This window comes from Bombina bombina, chromosome 2 (genome assembly GCF_027579735.1).
Source record: "Bombina bombina isolate aBomBom1 chromosome 2, aBomBom1.pri, whole genome shotgun sequence".
NCBI lineage: Eukaryota > Metazoa > Chordata > Amphibia > Anura > Bombinatoridae > Bombina > Bombina bombina.
In genome coordinates this window covers 976,636,536-976,657,604 of record NC_069500.1, presented here as the reverse complement: position 1 = coordinate 976,657,604, position 21,069 = coordinate 976,636,536, and the positions used below count along the sequence as shown (strand labels likewise).

The 21,069-nt window shown below is 40.8% G+C and overlaps 1 protein-coding gene across 1 annotated transcript in view; it reads left to right on the top strand.

Annotated features, from left to right (window-relative positions):
• UBE2D3 (ubiquitin conjugating enzyme E2 D3) overlaps positions 1-21,069 on the top strand; it is a gene marked incomplete in the record, with an annotated part of 343,032 nt that overhangs the window by 301,543 nt on the left and 20,420 nt on the right. Inside the window, 1 exon segment of the mRNA XM_053703501.1 lies at positions 6,002-6,095. Within this exon segment, the coding sequence (XP_053559476.1) occupies positions 6,002-6,095 (94 nt within the window).

Genomic DNA, 21,069 nt, shown 5'->3' with positions numbered 1-21,069 from the left:
CTTGCATGCATTGCGCCTGTCACTGCTGCGGTGGCATTCTGGTTTGAGGCCCTGGAAGAGGCCATCCATACAGCTCCATTGACTGAAATTATTGACAAGCTTAGAACACTTAAGCTAGCTAACTCATTTGTTTCTGATGCCATTGTTCATTTAACTAAACTAACAACTAAGAATTCCGGATTCGCCATCCAGGCGCGTAGGGCGCTATGGCTTAAATCCTGGTCAGCTGACGTGACTTCAAAGTCTAAATTACTCAACATTCCTTTCAAGGGGCAGACCTTATTCGGGCCTGGCTTGAAGGAAATTATTCCTGACATTACTGGAGGTAAGGGTCATACCCTTCCTCAGGACAGGGCCAAATCAAAGGCCAAACAGTCTAATTTTCGTGCCTTTCGAAATTTCAAGGCAGGTGCAGCATCAACTTCCTCCGCTTCAAAACAAGAGGGAACTTTTGCTGAATCTAAGCAGGCCTGGAAACCTAACCAGTCCTGGAACAAAGGCAAGTAAGGCAGAAAGCCTGCTGCTGCCTCTAAGACAGCATGAAGGAACGGCCCCCTATCCGGCGACGGATCTAGTAGGGGGCAGACTTTCTCTCTTCGCCCAGGCGTGGGCAAGAGATGTTAAGGATCCCTGGGCGTTGGAGATCATATCTCAGGGATATCTTCTGGATTTCAAAGCTTCCCCTCCACAAGGGAGATTTCATCTTTCAAGGTTATCTGCAAATCAGATAAAGAAAGAGGCATTCCTACGCTGTGTACAAGACCTCCTAGTAATGGGAGTGATCCATCCAGTTCCGCGGACGGAACAAGGACAGTGTTTTTATTAAAATCTGTTTGTGGTTCCCAAAAAAGAGGGAACCTTCAGTTCAAGGGATCCCCAAGCTGTACTGATAGAAGCTCTAGCAGTACCTTGGTTGTTCAACCTGGCTTATGTGTTTCCACCATTTCCTCTCCTACCTCGTGTGATTGCAAGAATCAAACAGGAGAGAGCTTCGGTAATCCTAATAGCTCCTGCATGGCCACGCAGGATTTGGTATGCGGATCTAGTGGGCTTGTCCTCTTCCACCGTGGAAACTTCCGTTGAGACAGGACCTTCTCATTCAAGGTCCGTTCCAACATCCAAATCTAAATTCTCTGCAGTTGACTGCCTGGAGATTGAACGCTTGATCTTATCTAAGCGGGGATTCGGTCATTGATACTTTGATTCAGGCTTGCAAGCCTGTCGCTAGAAAGATTTACTATAAGATATGGCGTAAATATCTTTATTGGTGCGAATCCAAGGGCTACTCATGGAGTAGGGTTAGGATTCCCTAGATTTTGTCCTTTCTCCAAGGAGGATTGGAGAAGGGATTATCATCTAGTTCCTTGAAGGGACACATTTCTGCTTTGTCAATTCTACTACACAAGCGTCTGGCGGATGTCCCAGACGTTCAGTCTTTTTGTCAGGCTTTAGTCGGAATCAAGCCTGTATTTAAACCTATTGCTCCACCATGGAGTTTAAATTTAGTTCTCAATGTTCTTCAAGGTGTTCCGTTTGAACCCATGCATTCCATAGATATTAAGCTTTTATCTTGGAAAGTTTTGTTTTTAGTTGCTATCTCTTCTGTTCAAAGAGTTTCAGAGCTTTCTGCGTTACAATGTGATTCGCCTTATCTTATATTCCATTCTGATAAGGTGGTTTTGCGTACTAAACCTGGATTCCTTCCTAAGGTTGTTTCAAATAAGAATATTAATCTGGAAATTGTTGTTCCTTCTTTGTGTCCTAATCCTCCTAAGAAGGAGCATCTGTTACATAACTTGGACGTGGTTCGGGCCTTGAAGTTTTACTTACAAGCGACCAAGGATTTCCGTCAAACATCTTTATTTGTTGTTTATTCTGGAAGGCGTAGGGGTCAAAAAGCTACGGCTACCTCTTCTTTTTTTTTTTTTTTTTTTTTTTTTTGGCTGAAAAGCATTATCCGCCTGGCATACGAGACTGCTGGACAGCAGCCTCCTGAAAAGGTTACGGCTCATTCTAGTAGAGCTGTGGCTTCCACATAAGCTTAAAAACAATGCTTCTGTTGAACAGATTTGTAAGGCTGCGACTTTGTCCTCCCTTCATACTTTTTCCAAATTTTACAAATTCGATACTTTTGCTACTTCTGAGGCTATGCCTTCCGTTTAGGTATCTGTCTTGTCCCTCCTGTTCATCCGTGTCCTGTTGCTTTGGTATTGTATTCGCACAAGTAAAGATGAATCCGTGGACTCGTCGTATCTAGTAGAAGAAAAGGATATTTATGCTTATCTGATAAATTGATTTCTTCTACGATACGAGTCCACGGCCCTCCCTATCATTTTAGACAGATTATATTTTGGTTTTTCAAAACTTCAGTCACCTCTGCACCTTTTAGCTTTTCTTTTCTCTTCCTATACCTTCGGTCGAATGACTGGGGGTGGAGAGAAGGGTGGAGCTATATATACAGCTCTGCTGTGGTGCTCTGCCACTTCCTGTTAGCAGGAGGATAATATCCCACAAGTAAGGATGAATCCGTGGACTCGTCGTATCGTAGAAGAAATCAATTTATCAGGTAAGCATAATTTTTTTTTTATATATATATATATGTATATGTGTGTGTGTGTGTGTGTGTGTGTGTGTGTGTGTGTGTATGTGTATATATATATATATATATATATATATATGTATATATATATATGTGTGTGTATGTATAATATATATATATATATATATATATATATATATATATACATATACAAGCATTACCAATTTGTTGCTCTTCCTTTTTGGCCTAGCGACATCTCTAGGAATCTTTTCAAAGATTCTCGGTGTCCTACTCTCTGTAATCAGAGAGTGGGGTGTTGCAGTGTTTCCTTACCAAAGAGTTCCTTGATTCCTCAGACAAGAGTAAACTTTTTAGGTTCCCAGATAGATTGTGTCCATGACTTTGTCTCTAACAGACGAGAGACAATTAAAATTGGTTTCATCTTGTCAGAACCTTCAATCTCTATTATTCACTTCAGTAGCTATGTGCATTGAAGTTTTAGGTCTCATGACTGCAACATCGGACGCGATTCCCATCGCTCGTTTTAATATGAGACCTCTCCAGCTTTGTATGCTGAATCAATGGTGCAGGGATTATACAAGGATATCACAATTAATATCCTTAAATCCCAGTGTTCGACTATCTCTGACTTGGTGGTTAGTTCACCATCGTATAGTTCTAGGGGCCTCTTTGGTTCGTCCAACCTGGACTGTGATCACAACAGATTCAAGTCTTTTCAGTTTGGGTAGCTGTTTGGGGATCTCTGACAGCACAAGGAGTTGGGAAATCTAGAGAGTCGAGATTACCAATCAATATTTTGGAACTCTGTGCAATTTTCAGGGCTCTTCAGGCTTGGCCTCTGTTGAAGAGAGAACCGTTCATTTGTTTTCAGACAGACAATATCACAGCTGTGGCATATGTCAATTATCAGGGTGGGACTCACAGTCCCCTAGCTATGATAGAAGTATCTTGAATACTTTATTGGGCGGAATCCAGCTCTTCTCTAATTTGTAAACAATTGGGAAGCGGATTATCTCAGCCATCAGACTTTACATCCGGGGGAGTGGTCTCTCCATCCAGATCTGTGTTCTCAGATTGTTCAGATGTGGGGCCTTCCAGGAATAAATCTGATGGCTTCTCATTTAAACGACTTCCTAGGTACCTTTCCAGGTCCAGGGATCTTTAGGCGGAAGCAGTGGATGTGTTGACACTTCCTTGGTGCTACCAACCTGCTTATATTTTCCCGCCTCTAGTTCTTCCAAGAGTGATATCCAAAATCATCATGGTAGTCATTTTTATTGCTGGTAGCTCCAGCATGGCCTCACAGGTTTTGGTATGCGGATCTTGTTCGGATGTCCAGTTGCCAACCTTGGCCTCTTCCATTTAGGTCTGATCTTCTGTTTCAAGATCCGTTTTTTCCATCAGGATTTCAAATCATTAAATTTGAAGGTATAGGAATTGCCTTAAACGCCTAGTGCTTAGTCATAGAGGTTAGTGATTTATACTATGTTACAGGCTCGTAAATCTGTTTATCTGTTATTATCGAGTTTGGAAGACTTATTTTCATGGTGTTCTTCTCAGAAATTCACTTGGCATTCTTTCAGAATTATTTGAATTTTACAGTTTCTTCAGGATGGTTTGGATAAGGTTTTGTCTGCAAGTTCCTTGAAGGGACAAAGCTTTGCTCTTTCTGTCTTTTTTCACAGAAAGATTGCTATGCTTCCTGATATTCACTGTTTTTAACAGGCTTTGGTTTGTATCAATCACTCAATCCTTGGAGTCTTTGGTTTTGAAGGCTTTACAGGCGCCTCCATTTCAGCCTGTGCATTCTTTGGATATTAAACTTTCTTGGAAAGTGTTGTTCCTTTTGGCCATCTCTTTTGCTAGAAGAGTTTCTGAATGATCTACTCTTTATTGTGAATCTCCTTTTCTGATTTTTCATCAGGATAAGGCGGTTTTTCGGACTTCATTTAAATTTTTCTAAGATTGTGATTTCTAACATTAATAGAGAAATTGTTGTCCCTTCCTTGTGTCCTAATTCTAAGAATTCTTTGGAGAAATCCTTCCATTCTTTGGATGTGGTAAGAGCTTTGAAATATGTTGAAGCTACTAAAGATTTCAGGAAGACTTCTAGTCTATCTTTTCTGGTTCTAGGAATGGTCAGAGGGCTTCTGCCGTTTCCTTGGCTTCGTGGTTAAAGCTTTGGTTTCATTCATCTTATTAAGGTCGGGTCAAGCCCCGTCTCAGAGAATTACAGCTCATTCTACTAGATCAGTCTCCACTTCTTGGGCTTTGAAGAATGAAGCTTCAGTTGATCAGATTTGCAAAGCATTTATTTACTAAATTCTACCGTTTTGATGTATTCGCTTCTTCGGAAGCAGTTTTTGGTAGAAAAGTTCTTCAGGCAGCTGATTCAGTTTGATTCTTCTGCTTATGTTTTAAGTTTTTTTTCTTTTCATTTAATGAGAATTAACTTATATTTTGGGTTGTGGATTATTTTACCCCTCCCTCTCTAGTGACTCTTGCGTGGAGTTCCACATCTTGGGTATTGCTATCCCATACGTCACTAGCTCATGGACTCTTGCCAATTACATGAAAGAAAACATAATTTATGTAAGAACTTACCTGACAAATTCATTTATTTCATATTGGCAAGAGTCCATGAGGCCCACCCTTTTTGTGGTGGTTATGATTTTTTGTATAAAGCACAAATATTTCCAAATTACTTTGATGCTTTTTACTCCTTTCTTTAGCACCCCACTTCATGGCTATTCGTTAAACTGAATTGTGGGTGTGGTGAGGGGTGTATTTATAGGCATTTTGAGGCTTGGGAAACTTTGCCCCTCCTGGTAGAATTGTATATCCCATACGTCACTAGCTCATGGACTCTTGCCAATATGAAAAATTAATTTATCAGGTAAGTTCTTAGATAAATTATCTTTTTTTACTGCAATTATTTTTCAATATCCAAACTTCACCCACCATTTGTTTATTTGGAAGAGACCATCTAGGCTTAAGTCTAAACATCATGCTAGCCATGGTCCTCAAGTTTGTATTAAAGTACATTGGTTTGCAGCTATCAGATAAAGCCAATAAGTAAAATGTAGTAGGGTTAGCCTTTAGAAGTCATTAGGGTGCTTTTCATGTTCTGAGAAATAGAAATTACTCACTTTTCAGAGTTAAGTAACATGAAATGGGGCAAAATAATGAAAATATAGCAGTTTCATGGTTAAAAATTTGTATTCACAAATCTGTGTTTACTGTCCCTTTAAGTGTCTTCCTTTTTAACCAGTAATCAAGGTTTGAAAAATCGAAAGTTAACAGCCATGTCCGGTCGGGGAAAACCTTTTTTTTTTTTTTTTTTTTTTTTTTCTAGTGTTGTGTACATGAACAGTGTTGTACAACTTTCTGTTGATTGTTTTTGGTGTTGTATGTATCACTGACAGAGTCTTTCTCTTACAGTTCTTTTGTCAATTTGCTCACTGTTATGTGACCCAAACCCAGATGACCCCCTAGTGCCAGAGATTGCACGGATCTACAAAACAGATAGGGAAAAGTAAGTTTGATTGATCAAAGTACAAAGATAAAGTATCTAATGCACATTTAAAGAATTTGCCTGTTTTGCTTTACTGTTCAGTGTAAAAGTCTCGTTAATCTACTGTATATTATAGGCTTTTAAAAACTGTTAGGCTTGTCATTATTTAATGATAGATATATATATATATATATATATATATATATATAGTATACAGTATTAATATAATGCTGCTTTTGGAAGGAAAGTGCTTCATGCAGTTGTTTCTGTCTAGGACTCGGTTTTCTGTTTCCTAAATTATAAAATGATAATTAATAAAAAAATTAATAAAAAAAGAAAATATTTCAAAGAATGTTTTATCCCTCTCTATTTTTTCCCCATTACTCGTGCCTCTGCCACAGCTTGGGTATTAGTTCCCAGGAGGAATGGGTCCTATATGAAAGAAAACATAATTCATATCTTATAATGTATATACTCTTATCACCATGAAATAAAATACTTTAAGTATACAGTATTGCCTATTAAAAGAAATGTCATGGAAGAGGTTGATTAGAAATTGAACTGGAGAACTACCCCCCCCCCCCCGACTAGTTTTCTGAATGTAATAATGTCCTGGTGGATTGTTCTATGTGCATTGTGATAGGTATTTCTGTGGAATAATCCTTTTACCTTTTTTTTTCTCCAAGTATGGATTACCTTTGGTAAGGTGGTGAGAGACTATAAGCCTGGGAATCAACTCTTGCCTACTAGGAGTAGGCAAAGATTTGCAAAATTAAGAACACTTCATTCCTCCAGACTTCTGGTTTTCCAGTGTTATCTTTCCCTCCACAGGAGGAAAGTGAAAAATGAGGCACTCCAGATTGCTTGTTTGAGAGGTGTTCTCAGACCGATTTGAGGCCCAATTTCCCCCTCATCTGATATATGGGGAAGTGGAGTATTGAAAATTTGGGTAGAGGGTAGGGAAGGGATTAATGAGCACTCTTGCTCCTATTATGTAGAATATGCTGTGGTTCCACAGCTAAAGTGTGTATGAATTGTAAGTAGAGACATACTGTTGCAAAACTGTGTATATGAGCCATAAGGAATGTAATCACTTAACCTTTTAGCTGTGTGCAACTCAAACAGTCTATTGTTTTACAAATGGGTTTATAATCTCACATGTATTGTTGCCACAACCTGATTAATTGCAGGAATTAAATTGTTACAAAGTTCTTACTTATGACACTCTTGTTTCCAGGTACACATAGAGTGTTAGCTGTATATATATTCAGCTGGGTGAGTTTTACATATACACTGTTAGGTATTATGTTTCTCCTTTGTAGGTATATATATGTTCGGATAACCTCCAAAAATTCCAGTGTTCCAGTATATTATATTGTATCACAAGTAGATAGCATGAAAATATATTGGTGGTATCGAACTAACTTTGTGTGATTGTAAAAACATCAACCCAGGTTACTCACGGTTATCCGGCCCCACTATGCGGGATGTTGGAAAGTGTACAGGCACTCCTCCTTCTCACCAGATAGCCGTTATCCAGTACAGAACCTGTAGCTTAGAAATCTCCGCGGTGTATCTCACACACCAAAAGGAATCCAGCAATACCACAATGGCGAAAAATAAGCAATCATAGACCGAGCTGAATCATCACTGTGTATTTATTGTCACATCAAGGAAAACAAAGGTTCCACCACTCCACACACATCAGCTACATCCAACGCGTTTCCTGCTGCTAAACAGCACTTCGTCAGGGATACTTACAGCTGTCTGATTACACCTTTTATTCGGCTCACCACTCATTCCCAAAATTTAAAGGTATACTACCGCTTATACATTTAGCGGCATATTAGTAACCTATAAGCCATTCAATCAGGTGCATCAATATCACATTCCAATATATAAAATAACAAGCATAAATTTATATGTTACGAGTACATTGTATCTAAAAATATAGTTAGACAATTAACACTTTATGGTGGGAAAACCAGCTAGTACTATACAAATAAAGTAATTATGCTGCATTAACATTTTGTATACTACTAAGCTATTTCAGAGGTCACAATATAAGGGCATATTTCCAATATAGATATGAACATGCACTCAGGACTCAGCCACAAAATAATAATTTATTAGGGTACAGTGAATAACCTCTAGTTGTAATTGTACTTAAAATAACCTACCACTTTTGTTTATAGATGGTTTTATTTACATATTAATCCTCCTAGGGAAAAACTAGAATGCTACTACCTACTGATTATATCTCAGTTACCTATGTATAGTTTTACATCTGAATTTTCATTTATGCCCAGAGGACTCCCTGTTTTTAAGGTATAGATCCAGTACACTTCTCTCCTATTTAGCGTCTGAGATCTATTGCCACCTGTATTCAGTTTGGGCACATGATCAATACCTTGAAATGAAAATAAAGTATTGATGTATTTTAATTCACTTTTATCAAAATTATCATTTCTCCTGTGCTGAGCAAAGTGTTTCTCCACTGGTGTCTTCGGCACTTCACTTTCAAGAGACAACAGATGCTCTCTCACTCTATCCTTGAGCATACGTGTCGTTCTACCAGTGTACTGAAAAAAACTAAGTTTACAAGTGATAAGGTACACTATGTATCTGGAATTACAGTTAAGGTGATGGTTCACCATGTATACATTACCTGTTACTGTAGAGTTGAAAGTATCACTCCTAACAAGGTATTTACATGATTTGCATGGTGTTCCACCACATCTATAATTCCCATTTTTCTTTTTTAACCACATCCTATCATCCTTTTTCTCTTTGATGGAAAAATTTCGTTTAAGACTATTCTCTATAGTTTCTGCTTTCCTTGATACACATCTAATCCCTTTATCTATGACTGTCTTTAGTTTAGGATCATTTTTTAATAGTGGGCTAAATTTCTGAATAATTTTACAAATTTCTGAATATTGCCTACTATATTTAGTAGAGAAAGTTAATTTATCTATATTTCCTGAAATTTTGTCTTGTTTACTTTTATCCTGCAATAAAGATTTCCTATCCATAGCCTTAACTTCTTCCATAGTTATTTCTAGATCTCTTTTCTTATAACCCCTATCCATCAGTCTATTCTTTAAGATGTTTGCTTGGACAGAATAGTTTTCTTCACTACTACAATTACGTTTTAAACGCATAAACTGGCCTTTTGGAATTCCCTTTCTCCAACATAGGTGTGTCCGGTCCACGGCGTCATCCTTACTTGTGGGATATTCTCTTCCCCAACAGGAAATGGCAAAGAGCCCAGCAAAGCTGGTCACATGATCCCTCCTAGGCTCCGCCTTCCCCAGTCATTCTCTTTGCCGTTGCACAGGCAACATCTCCACGGAGATGGCTAAGAGTTTTTTGGTGTTTAAATACTTTTAAGGCTTTAAGACACTGTGGTGAAATTTTGGTGAATTTTGAACAATTCCTTCATACTTTTGCACATATTCAGTAATAGTGTGTTCAGTTTAAAATTTAAACTGACAGTAACGGTTTTATTTTAAAACGTTTTTTGTGCTTTGTTATCAAGTTTATGCCTATTAACATGTCTGAACCATCAGATAGACGATGTTCCTTCTGTATGTTCGGAAGCCAAGGTTCCTCTCCATTTAAATATATGTAATGAATGTGACAAACAAAGTATGGACAATGATGCCACTGATAATAATGTTGCCCAAAATGATTCCTTAAGTGAGGGGAGTAAGCATGGTACTGCATCATCTCCTTCTATGTCTACACCAGCCTTGCCCACTCAGGAGGTCCCTAGTTCATCTAGTGCGCCAATCCTCCTTACTATGCAACAATTAACGGCTGTAATGGATAATTCTATTAAAAACATTTTAGCCAAAATGCCCACTTATCAGCGAAAGCGCGACTGCTCTGTTTTAGATACTGAAGAGCATGAGGACGCTGATGATAATGGTTCTGACATGCCCTTACACCAGTCTGAAGGGGCCAGGGAGGTTTTGTCTGAGGGAGAAATTTCAGATTCAGGAAAAATTTCTCAACAAGCTGAACCTGACGTTATTACATTCAAATTTAAATTGGAACATCTCCGCGCTCTGCTTAAGGAGGTGTTATCTACTCTGGATGATTGTGACAATTTGGTCATTCCAGAGAAATTATGTAAGATGGACAAGTTCCTAGAGGTCCCGGTGCCCCCCGAAGCTTTTCCTATACCCAAGCGGGTGGCGGACATTGTAAATAAAGAATGGGAAAGGCCCGGCATACCTTTTGTCCCTCCCCCTATATTTAAGAAATTATTTCCTATGGTCGACCCCAGGAAGGACTTATGGCAGACAGTCCCCAAGGTCGAGGGGGCGGTTTCTACTCTAAACAAACGCACCACTATCCCTATAGAAGATAGTTGTGCTTTCAAAGATCCTATGGATAAAAAATTAGAGGGTTTGCTTAAAAAGAGGTTTGTTCAGCAAGGTTACCTTCTACAAGCAATTTCATGCATTGTTCCTGTCACTACAGCAGCGTGTTTCTGGTTCGAAGAACTAGAAAAGTCGCTCAATAAAGCATCTTCTTATGAGGAGGTTATGGACAGAGTTCAAGCACTTAAATTGGCTAACTCTTTTACCTTAGACGCCACTTTGCAATTAGCTAGATTAGCGGCGAAAAATTCAGGTTTTGCTATTGTGGCGCGCAGAGCGCTTTGGCTAAAGTCTTGGTCAGCGGATGTGTCCTCCAAGAACAAATTGCTTAACATCCCTTTCAAGGGGAAAACGCTGTTTGGCCCTGACTTGAAAGAGATTATTTCAGACATCACTGGGGGAAAGGGCCACGCCCTTCCTCAGGATAGGTCTTTTAAGGCTAAAAATAAAAAAAATTTCGTCCCTTTCGCCGGATCTGGTGGGGGGCAGACTCTCTCTCTTCGCTCAGGCTTGGGCAAGAGATGTTCAGGATCCTTGGGCGCTAGAAATAGTTTCTCAAGGTTATCTCCTGGAATTCAAGGAACTACCCCCAAGGGGAAGGTTCCACAGGTCTCAATTGTCTTCAGACCAAATAAAGACAGGCATTCTTACATTGTGTAGAAGACCTGTTAAAAATGGGAGTGATTCATCCTGTTCCATTGGAGAACAAGGGATGGGGTTTTACTCCAATCTGTTCATAGTTCCCAAAAAAGAGGGAACATTCAGGCCAATTTTGGATCTCAAGATCCTAAACAAATTTCTCAGGGTTCCATCGTTCAAAATGGAAACCATTCGGACAATTCTTCCTTCCATCCAGGAAGGTCAATTCATGACCACGGTGGATTTAAAGGATGCGTATCTACATATTCCTATCCACAAGGAACATCATCGGTTCCTAAGGTTCGCCTTTCTGGACAAGCATTACCAGTTTGTGGCACTTCCATTCGGATTAGCCACTGCTCCAAGAATTTTCACAAAGGTACTAGGGTCCCTTCTAGCGGTGCTAAGGCCAAGGGGCATTGCAGTAGTACCTTACTTGGACGACATACTGATTCAAGCGTCGTCTCTGCCACAAGCAAAGGCTCATACGGACATTGTCCTAGCCTTTCTCAGATCTCACGGGTGGAAAGTGAACGTAGAAAAAAGTTCTCTATTCCCGTCAACAAGAGTTCCCTTCTTGGGAACAATAATAGACTCCTTAGAAATGAAGATTTTTCTGACAGAGGCCAGAAAATCAAAACTTCTAAGCTCTTGTCAAGTACTTCATTCTGTTCTTCTTCCTTCCATAGCGCAGTGCATGGAAGTAATAGGTTTGATGGTTGCGGCAATGGACATAGTTCCTTTTGCGCGAATTCATCTAAGACCATTACAACTGTGCATGCTCAGACAGTGGAATGGGGATTATACAGACTTGTCCCCGACGATCCAAGTAGATCAGAGGACCAGAGATTCACTCCGTTGGTTGCTGACCCTGGACAACCTGTCTCAAGGGATGAGCTTCCGCAGACCAGAGTGGGTCATTGTCACGACCGACGCCAGTCTGGTGGACTGGGGCGCGGTCTGGAAACCCCTGAAAGCTCAGGGTCTATGGTCTCGGTAAGAATCTCTTCTCCCGATAAACATTCTGGAACTGAGAGCGATATTCAATGCTCTCAAGGCTTGGCCTCAACTAGCAAAGGCCAAATTCATAAGGTTTCAATCAGACAACATGACGACTGTTGCATATATCAACCATCAGGGGGGAACAAGGAGTTCCCTGGCGATGGAAGAAGTGACCAAAGTAATTCAATGGGCGGAGATTCACTCCTGCCACTTGTCTGCAATCCACATCCCAGGAGTGGAAAATTGGGAAGCGGATTTTCTGAGTCGTCAGACATTTCATCCGGGGGAGTGGGAACTCCATCCGGAAATCTTTGCCCACATAACTCAATTATGGGGCATTCCAGACATGGATCTGATGGCGTCTCGTCAGAACTTCAAGGTTCCTTGCTACGGGTCCAGATCCAGGGATCCCAAGGCGACTCTAGTAGATGCACTAGTAGCGCCCTGGACCTTCAACCTAGCTTATGTATTCCCACCGTTTCCTCTCATTCCCAGGCTGGTAGCCAGGATCAATCAGGAGAGGGCTTCGGTGATCTTGATAGCTCCTGCGTGGCCACGCAGAACTTGGTATGCAGACCTGGTGAATATGTCATCGGCTCCACCGTGGAAGCTACCTTTGAGACAGGATCTTCTTGTTCAAGGTCCGTTCGAACATCCGAATCTGGCCTCACTCCAACTGACTGCTTGGAGATTGAACGCTTGATTTTATCAAAGGGTAGGTTCTCAGATTCTGTCATTGATACTCTTATTCAGGCTAGAAAGCCTGTAACTAGAAAAATTTACCATAAAGTATGGAAAAAATATATCTGTTGGTGCGAATCGAAAGGATTCCCATGGAACAAGATAAAAATTCCTAAGATTCTATCCTTTCTACAAGAGGGTTTGGAGAAAGGATTATCTGCAAGTTCTTTGAAGGGACAGATTTCTGCTTTATCTGTTTTACTTCACAAAAAGCTGGCGGCTGTGCCAGATGTTCAAGCTTTTGTTCAGGCTCTGGTTAGAATCAAGCCTGTTTACAAACCTTTGACTCCTCCTTGGAGTCTAAATTTAGTTCTTTCAGTTCTTCAAGGGGTTCCGTTTGAACCCTTACATTCCGTAGATATTAAGTTATTATCTTGGAAAGTTTTGTTTTTGGTTGCAATTTCTTCTGCTAGAAGAGTTTCAGAGTTATCTGCTCTGCAGTGTTCTCCTCCTTATCTGGTGTTCCATGCAGATAAGGTGGTTTTGCGTACTAAACCTGGTTTTCTTCCGAAAGTTGTTTCTAACAAAAATATTAACCAGGAGATAGTTGTGCCTTCTTTGTGTCCGAATCCAGTTTCAAAGAAGGAACGTTTGTTGCACAATTTGGATGTAGTTCGTGCTCTAAAATTCTATTTAGAGGCTACAAAGGATTTCAGACAAACATCTTCCTTGTTTGTTGTTTATTCTGGTAAAAGGAGAGGTCAAAAAGCAACTTCTACCCCTCTCTCTTTTTGGCTTAAAAGCATCATCCGATTGGCTTATGAGACTGCCGGACGGCAGCCTCCTGAAAGAATCACAGCTCATTCCACTAGGGCTGTGGCTTCCACATGGGCCTTCAAGAACGAGGCTTCTGTTGATCAGATATGTAAGGCAGCGACTTGGTCTTCACTGCACACTTTTACCAAATTTTACAAATTTGATACTTTTGCTTCTTCTGAGGCTATTTTTGGGAGAAAGGTTTTGCGAACCGTGGTGCCTTCCATCTAGGTGACCTGATTTGCTCCCTCCCATCATCCGTGTCCTAAAGCTTTGGTATTGGTTCCCACAAGTAAGGATGACACCGTGGACCGGACACACCTATGTTGGAGAAAACAGAATTTATGCTTACCTGATAAATTACTTTCTCCAACGGTGTGTCCGGTCCACGGCCCGCCCTGGTTTTTTAATCAGGTCTGATTAATTATTTTCTCTAACTACAGTCACCACGGTATCATATGATTTCTCCTATGCATATTCCTCCTTTACGTCGGTCGAATGACTGGGGAAGGCGGAGCCTAGGAGGGATCATGTGACCAGCTTTGCTGGGCTCTTTGCCATTTCCTGTTGGGGAAGAGAATATCCCACAAGTAAGGATGACGCCGTGGACCGGACACACCGTTGGAGAAAGTAATTTATCAGGTAAGCATAAATTCTGTTTTTTCACACTATAGGGATGGCCAGAATCTGCTCTAAGTATAGTATTGCCTGATGTTTTCTTTCTGAATATTTCTGTTGTAATACATCCTTTACTTGTATCTCCTTTTATTGTCAAGTCTAGAGTCAACACTGCTCTCTGAACAAAAAAATGTAAACCTCAAATTGTTATTGTTGTCATTTAGATATCCCATAAACTGTTCTATAGTTGAATCACCACTTTTCCAAACTATTAGCAAATCATCTATAAATCTAGTATAGAATAGAATACGATTTTGAAAAGGATTACTAGTAGTAAATATTTTCTTCAGTTCAAAATATCCAAGAAAAAAGTTAGCATACGAGGGGGCGAATTTCGCCCCCATCGCCGTACCCTGACATTGTACATAAAAGCAGCCCTCAAATAGAAAATAGTTGTGGGTTAAAAGAAATTGGACAATGTCTACAATATAATCAATAAAGCAAGTCTCAAAGTTAGTATACATATGTAACATTTCATTAAGTGCATTAAGTTCCTCTCTATGCGGTATACAAGAATATAACGATTCTACATCTATAGTCAAGAACATAGATTCACTATCCCATCCTAGATCTTCCACCTTACGTAGTAGATGTTTCGTATCCCTTAGGTAACCTGGTAAACTTTTTACTATGGGCTGTAGAAATTCATCAATCCATCTCCCTAGATTTTCTCCTATGGTTCCTATGGTGGAAATTATAGGCCTCCCTGGCGGTCTTGATGCACATTTATGAACTTTGGGGAGATGTTTAAATACAGTTACTGTAGGACTCTCATTTATTAAACATTCTGCCTGTGCTTGTGTCAAATATCCATGGTGAACACCTTCATCTAACAACATTTTTAGCTCATTATTAAAACGCTCTGTAGGGTTATATGTCAATTTATGATATGTATTTACATCTGATAGTTGCCTTTCAGCTTCCAATACATATGCTTCCCTATCTTGTACCACAATAGTGCCACCCTTGTCAGATTTAGACTACTATATTAGTATTGTCCCTAATTTCTTTTAGTGCTTTTCTTTCCTGGTGAGACAAATTATCCCTTTTATTCTTTTTTGTGTATATCTTTTACTTTTGTGTTATAAAGTTGTGTCAATTCTTCTTCCACCACTGCGTGAAATACCTCAATTAAATCCCCTCTTGCATGTATAGGATAGAAACTACTTGTGTGTCCTATCTTTTGTGTAGAGCTTGGAATGCTTAAATTATTAGGATCATATCTCAAGCTTTCACTACTTAAGATCCTTAAACTATTGGTATCACACAATTCATTAAATGTAAGTGAATCTATATCTGTGCTCATTATGTTACTCACACCTGTACCCGTATCCACTATCTCACTATCATAAATGGAAGATGGATCCTCATTAAAAAAATGTCTTTTTAACGTGACCTTTCGCACAAACTTATTGAGGTCAACAATGGTATCAAATAAGTCCATATTTCTTGTTGGAGAGAAACCCATTCCTTTCGAGAGTGCAATCTTCTGTGTATTGGTTAATGGGACAGATGACAAGTTTATTATACTCTCTAGTTCTGATCCTTCTTTTCTTTCATTGCTCTGGTCAACCTGCTGGGATATTTTGCCTTCTGATCTTCTTCCTTTTTCTTTTTTATTCTTTTTGGATCTCCATCTTTTACTTTATGTTCGTGACCGGACGTATTAGGGGTAATTCCCAAATCCACCAGTGATCTATGTTCCACCTTTTCTTTAGGACTTGCTCCTAGAGAATTATCTCTTTCATTATTTTCCTCACTCATAGGTGTAGATGATCTTGGACTGTATGCATATGAACTGCCCTCTGCACTCGAAAAAGTAACTTTTCTTTGTACTTCCTTTTTATTACTAGACATATCTCCTTCAGCTTTTTCTTCTGTTAAGTGTGATCAGTCCACGGGTCATCATTACTTCTGGGATATTACTCCTCCCCAACAGGAAGTGCAAGAGGATTCACCCAGCAGAGCTGCATATAGCTCCTCCCCTCTACGTCACTCCCAGTCATTCTCTTGCACCCAACGACTAGATAGGATGTGTGAGAGGACTACGGTGATTATACTTAGTTTTATATCTTCAATCAAAAGTTTGTTATTTTAAAATAGCACCGGAGTGTGTTATTACCTCTCTGGCAGAGTTTGAAGAAGAATCTACCAGAGTTTTTGTTATGATTTTAGCCGGAGTACTTAAGATCATATTGCTGTTTCTCGGCCATCTGAGGAGAGGTAAACTTCAGATCAGGGGACAGCGGGCAGATGAATCTGCATAGAGGTATGTAGCAGCTTTTATTTTCTGACAATGGAATTGATGAGTATATCCTGCCATACCGATATAATGTCATGTATGTATACTTTACACTTCAGTATTCTGGGGAATGGTACTTCACTAGAATTACACTGTAAGAAATACATAAAGCTGTTTAATAACTAGAGATTATGTTTAACGTTTTTGCTGGAATGTAAAATCGTTTTCATTTACTGAGGTACTGAGTGAATAAATGTTTGGGCACTATTTTTCCACTTGGCAGTTGCTTAATCTGTTTTCTGACAGTTTCTGTTCTCCCTCACTGCTGTGTGTGAGGGGGAGGGGCCGTTTTTTGGCGCTTTTACTACGCATCAAATATTTCAGTCAGCAACTCATTGTATTCCCTGCATGATCCGGTTCATCTCTACAGAGCTCAGGGGTCTTCAAAACTTATTTTGAGGGAGGTAATTTCTCTCAGCAGAGCTGTGAGAATTGTAGTTTGACTGAGATAAAAAAACGTTTATTCTGTAATTTGTTTACTGCTTTCAGAATTTATCTTTGCTAATGGGATTAAACCTTTGCTAAAGTTGTGTTGTTTACAAGGATTGAGGCTATAACTGTTTCAATTTATTAATTTTCAACTGTCATAGATCTTCTGTGCTTCTTAAAGGCACAGTACGTTTTAATATTATTCTAATTGAATTGTATTTCCAAGTTGCAAGTTTATTTGCTAGTGTGTTAAACATGTCTGATTCAGAGGATGATACCTGTGTCATTTGTTGCAATGCCAAAGTGGAGCCCAATAGAAATTTATGTACTAACTGTATTGATGCTACTTTAAATAAAAGTCAATCTGTACAAATTGAACAAATTTCACCAAACAACGAGGGGAGAGTTATGCCGACTAACTCGCCTCACGTGTCAGTACCTACATCTCCCGCTCAGAGGGAGGTGCGTGATATTGTAGCGCCGAGTACATCTGGGCGGCCATTACATATCACATTACAGGATATGGCTACTGTTATGACTGAGGTTTTGGCTAAATTACCAGAACTAAGAGGTAAGCGTGATCACTCTGGGGTGAGAACAGAGTGCGCTGATAATATTAGGGCCATGTCAGACACTGCGTCACAGGTGGCAGAACATGAGGACGGAGAGCTTCATTCTGTGGGTGACGGTTCTGATCCAAACAGACTGGATTCAGATATTTCAAACTTAAAATTTAAACTGGAAAACCTCCGTGTATTACTAGGGGAGGTGTTAGCGGCTCTGAATGATTGTAACACAGTTGCAATACCAGAGAAAATGTGTAGGTTGGATAAATATTTTGCGGTACCGACGAGTACTGAGGTTTTTCCTATACCTAAGAGACTTACTGAAATTGTTACTAAGGAGTGGGATAGACCCGGTGTGCCGTTCTCACCCCCTCCGATATTTAGAAAAATGTTTCCAATAGACGCCACCACAAGGGACTTATGGCAAACGGTCCCTAAGGTGGAGGGAGCAGTTTCTACCTTAGCTAAGCGTACCACTATCCCGGTGGAGGATAGCTGTGCTTTTTCAGATCCAATGGATAAAAAGTTAAAGGGTTACCTTAAGAAAATGTTTGTTCAACAAGGTTTTATATTGCAACCCCTTGCATGCATTGCGCCGATCACGACTGCAGCGGCATTCTGGATTGAGTCTCTGGAAGAGAACATTGGTTCAGCTACTCTGGACGACATTACGGACAGGCTTAGAGTCCTTAAACTAGCTAATTCATTCATTTCGGAGGCCGTAGTACATCTTACTAAACTTACGGCGAAGAATTCAGGATTCGCCATTCAGGCACGCAGGGCGCTGTGGCTAAAATCCTGGTCAGCTGATGTTACTTCTAAGTCTAAATTGCTTAATATACCTTTCAAAGGGCAGACCTTATTCGGGCCCGGGTTGAAAGAGATTATCGCTGACATTACAGGAGGTAAAGGCCATGCCCTGCCTCAGGACAAAGCCAAAGTTAAGGCTAGACAGTCTAATTTTCGTTCCTTTCGTAATTTCAAAGCAGGAGCAGCATCAACTTCCTCTGCACCAAAACAGGAAGGAGCTGTTGCTCGCTACAGACAAGGCTGGAAACCTAACCAGTCCTGGAACAAGGGCAAGCAGGCCAGGAAACCTGCTGCTGCCCCTAAAACAGCATGAATTGAGGGCCCCCGATCCGGGATCGGATCTAGTGGGGGGCAGACTTTCTCTCTTCGCCCAGGCTTGGGCAAGAGATGTCCAGGATCCCTGGGCGCTAGAGATAATATCTCAGGGATACCTTCTGGACTTCAAATACTCTCCTCCAAGAGAGAGATTTCATCTGTCAAGATTGTCAACAATCCAGACAAAGAAAGAGGCGTTTCTACGCTGCGTACAAGAGCTCTTGTTAATGGGAGTAATCCATCCAGTTCCACGATCGGAACAGGGACAGGGGTTTTACTCAAATCTATCTGTGGTTCCCAAAAAAGAGGGAACTTTCAGACCAATCCTGGACTTAAAGATCCTAAACAAATTCCTAAGAGTTCCATCGTTCAAGATGGAGACTATTCGGACAATTTTACCTATGATCCAAGAGGGTCAGTACATGACCACTGTAGATTTAAAAGATGCTTACCTTCACATACCGATTCACAAAGATCATTATCGGTACCTAAGGTTTGCCTTCCTAGACAGGCATTACCAGTTTGTGGCCCTTCCATTCGGATTGGCTACAGCTCCAAGAATCTTCACAAAGGTTCTGGGTGCTCTTCTGGCGGTACTAAGACCGCGGGGAATCTCGGTAGCTCCATACCTTGACGACATTCTGATACAAGCTTCAAGCTTTCAAACTGCCAAGTCTCATACAGAGTTAGTGCTGGCATTTCTAAGGTCACATGGATGGAAGGTGAACGAAAAGAAGAGTTCACTCGTTCCACTCACAAGAGTTCCCTTCCTGGGGACTCTTATAGATTCTGTAGAAATGAAGATTTACCTGACAGAGGACAGGCTAACAAGACTTCAAAGTGCTTGCCGCACCCTACATTCCATTCAACACCCGTCAGTGGCTCAATGCATGGAGGTAATCGGCTTAATGGTAGCGGCAATGGACATAGTACCCTTTGCACGCTTACACCTCAGACCACTGCAACTGTGCATGCTAGGTCAGTGGAATGGGGATTACTCAGACTTATCCCCTTCTCTGAATCTGGATCAAGAGACCAGAAATTCTCTTCTATGGTGGCTTTCTCGGCCACATCTGTCCAGGGGGATGCCGTTCAGCAGACCAGACTGGACAATTGTAACAACAGACGCCAGCCTTCTAGGTTGGGGTGCCGTCTGGAATTCTCTGAAGGCTCAGGGACAATGGAGTCAGGAGGAGAGTCTCCTGCCAATAAACATTCTGGAATTGAGAGCAGTTCTCAACGCCCTCCTGGCTTGGCCCCAGTTGACAACTCGGGGGTTCATCAGGTTTCAGTCGGACAACATCACGACTGTTGCTTACATCAACCATCAGGGAGGGACAAGAAGCTCCCTAGCTATGATGGAAGTATCAAAGATAATTCTCTGGGCAGAGTCTCACTCTTGCCACCTGTCAGCAATCCACATCCCGGGAGTGGAGAACTGGGAGGCGGATTTCTTAAGTCGTCAGACTTTTCATCCGGGGGAGTGGGAACTTCATCCGGAGGTCTTTGCCCAAATACTGCGACGTTGGGGCAAACCAGAGATAGATCTCATGGCGTCTCGACAGAACGCCAAGCTTCCTCGTTACGGGTCCAGATCCAGGGATCCAGGAGCAGTCCTGATAGATGCTCTGACAGCACCTTGGGACTTCAGGATGGCTTACGTGTTTCCACCCTTCCCGTTGCTTCCTCGATTGATTGCCAGAATCAAACAAGAGAGAGCATCAGTGATTCTAATAGCACCTGCGTGGCCACGCAGGACTTGGTATGCAGACCTGGTGGACATGTCATCCTGTCCACCTTGGTCTCTACCTCTGAAGCAGGACCTTCTGATACAGGGTCCCTTCAAACATCAAAATCTAACTTCTCTGAAGCTGACTGCTTGGAAATTGAACGCTTGATTTTATCAAGACGTGGGTTTTCTGAGTCAGTTATTGATACCTTAATACAGGCTAGGAAACCTGTTACCAGAAAGATTTACCATAAGATATGGCGTAAATACCTATATTGGTGTGAATCCAAAGGTTACTCTTGGAGTAAGGTTAGGATTCCTAGGATATTGTCTTTTCTACAAGAAGGTTTAGAAAAGGGTTTATCTGCTAGTTCATTAAAGGGACAGATCTCAGCTCTGTCCATTCTGTTACACAAACGTCTGTCAGAAGTTCCTGACGTCCAGGCTTTTTGTCAGGCTTTGACCAGGATTAAGCCTGTGTTTAAAACTGTTGCTCCACCATGGAGTTTAAACCTTGTTCTTAATGTTTTACAGGGCGTTCAGAACCCCTTCATTCCATTGATATAAAGTTGTTATCTTGGAAAGTTCTATTTTTAATGGCTATTTCCTCGGCTCGAAGAGTCTCTGAATTATCAGC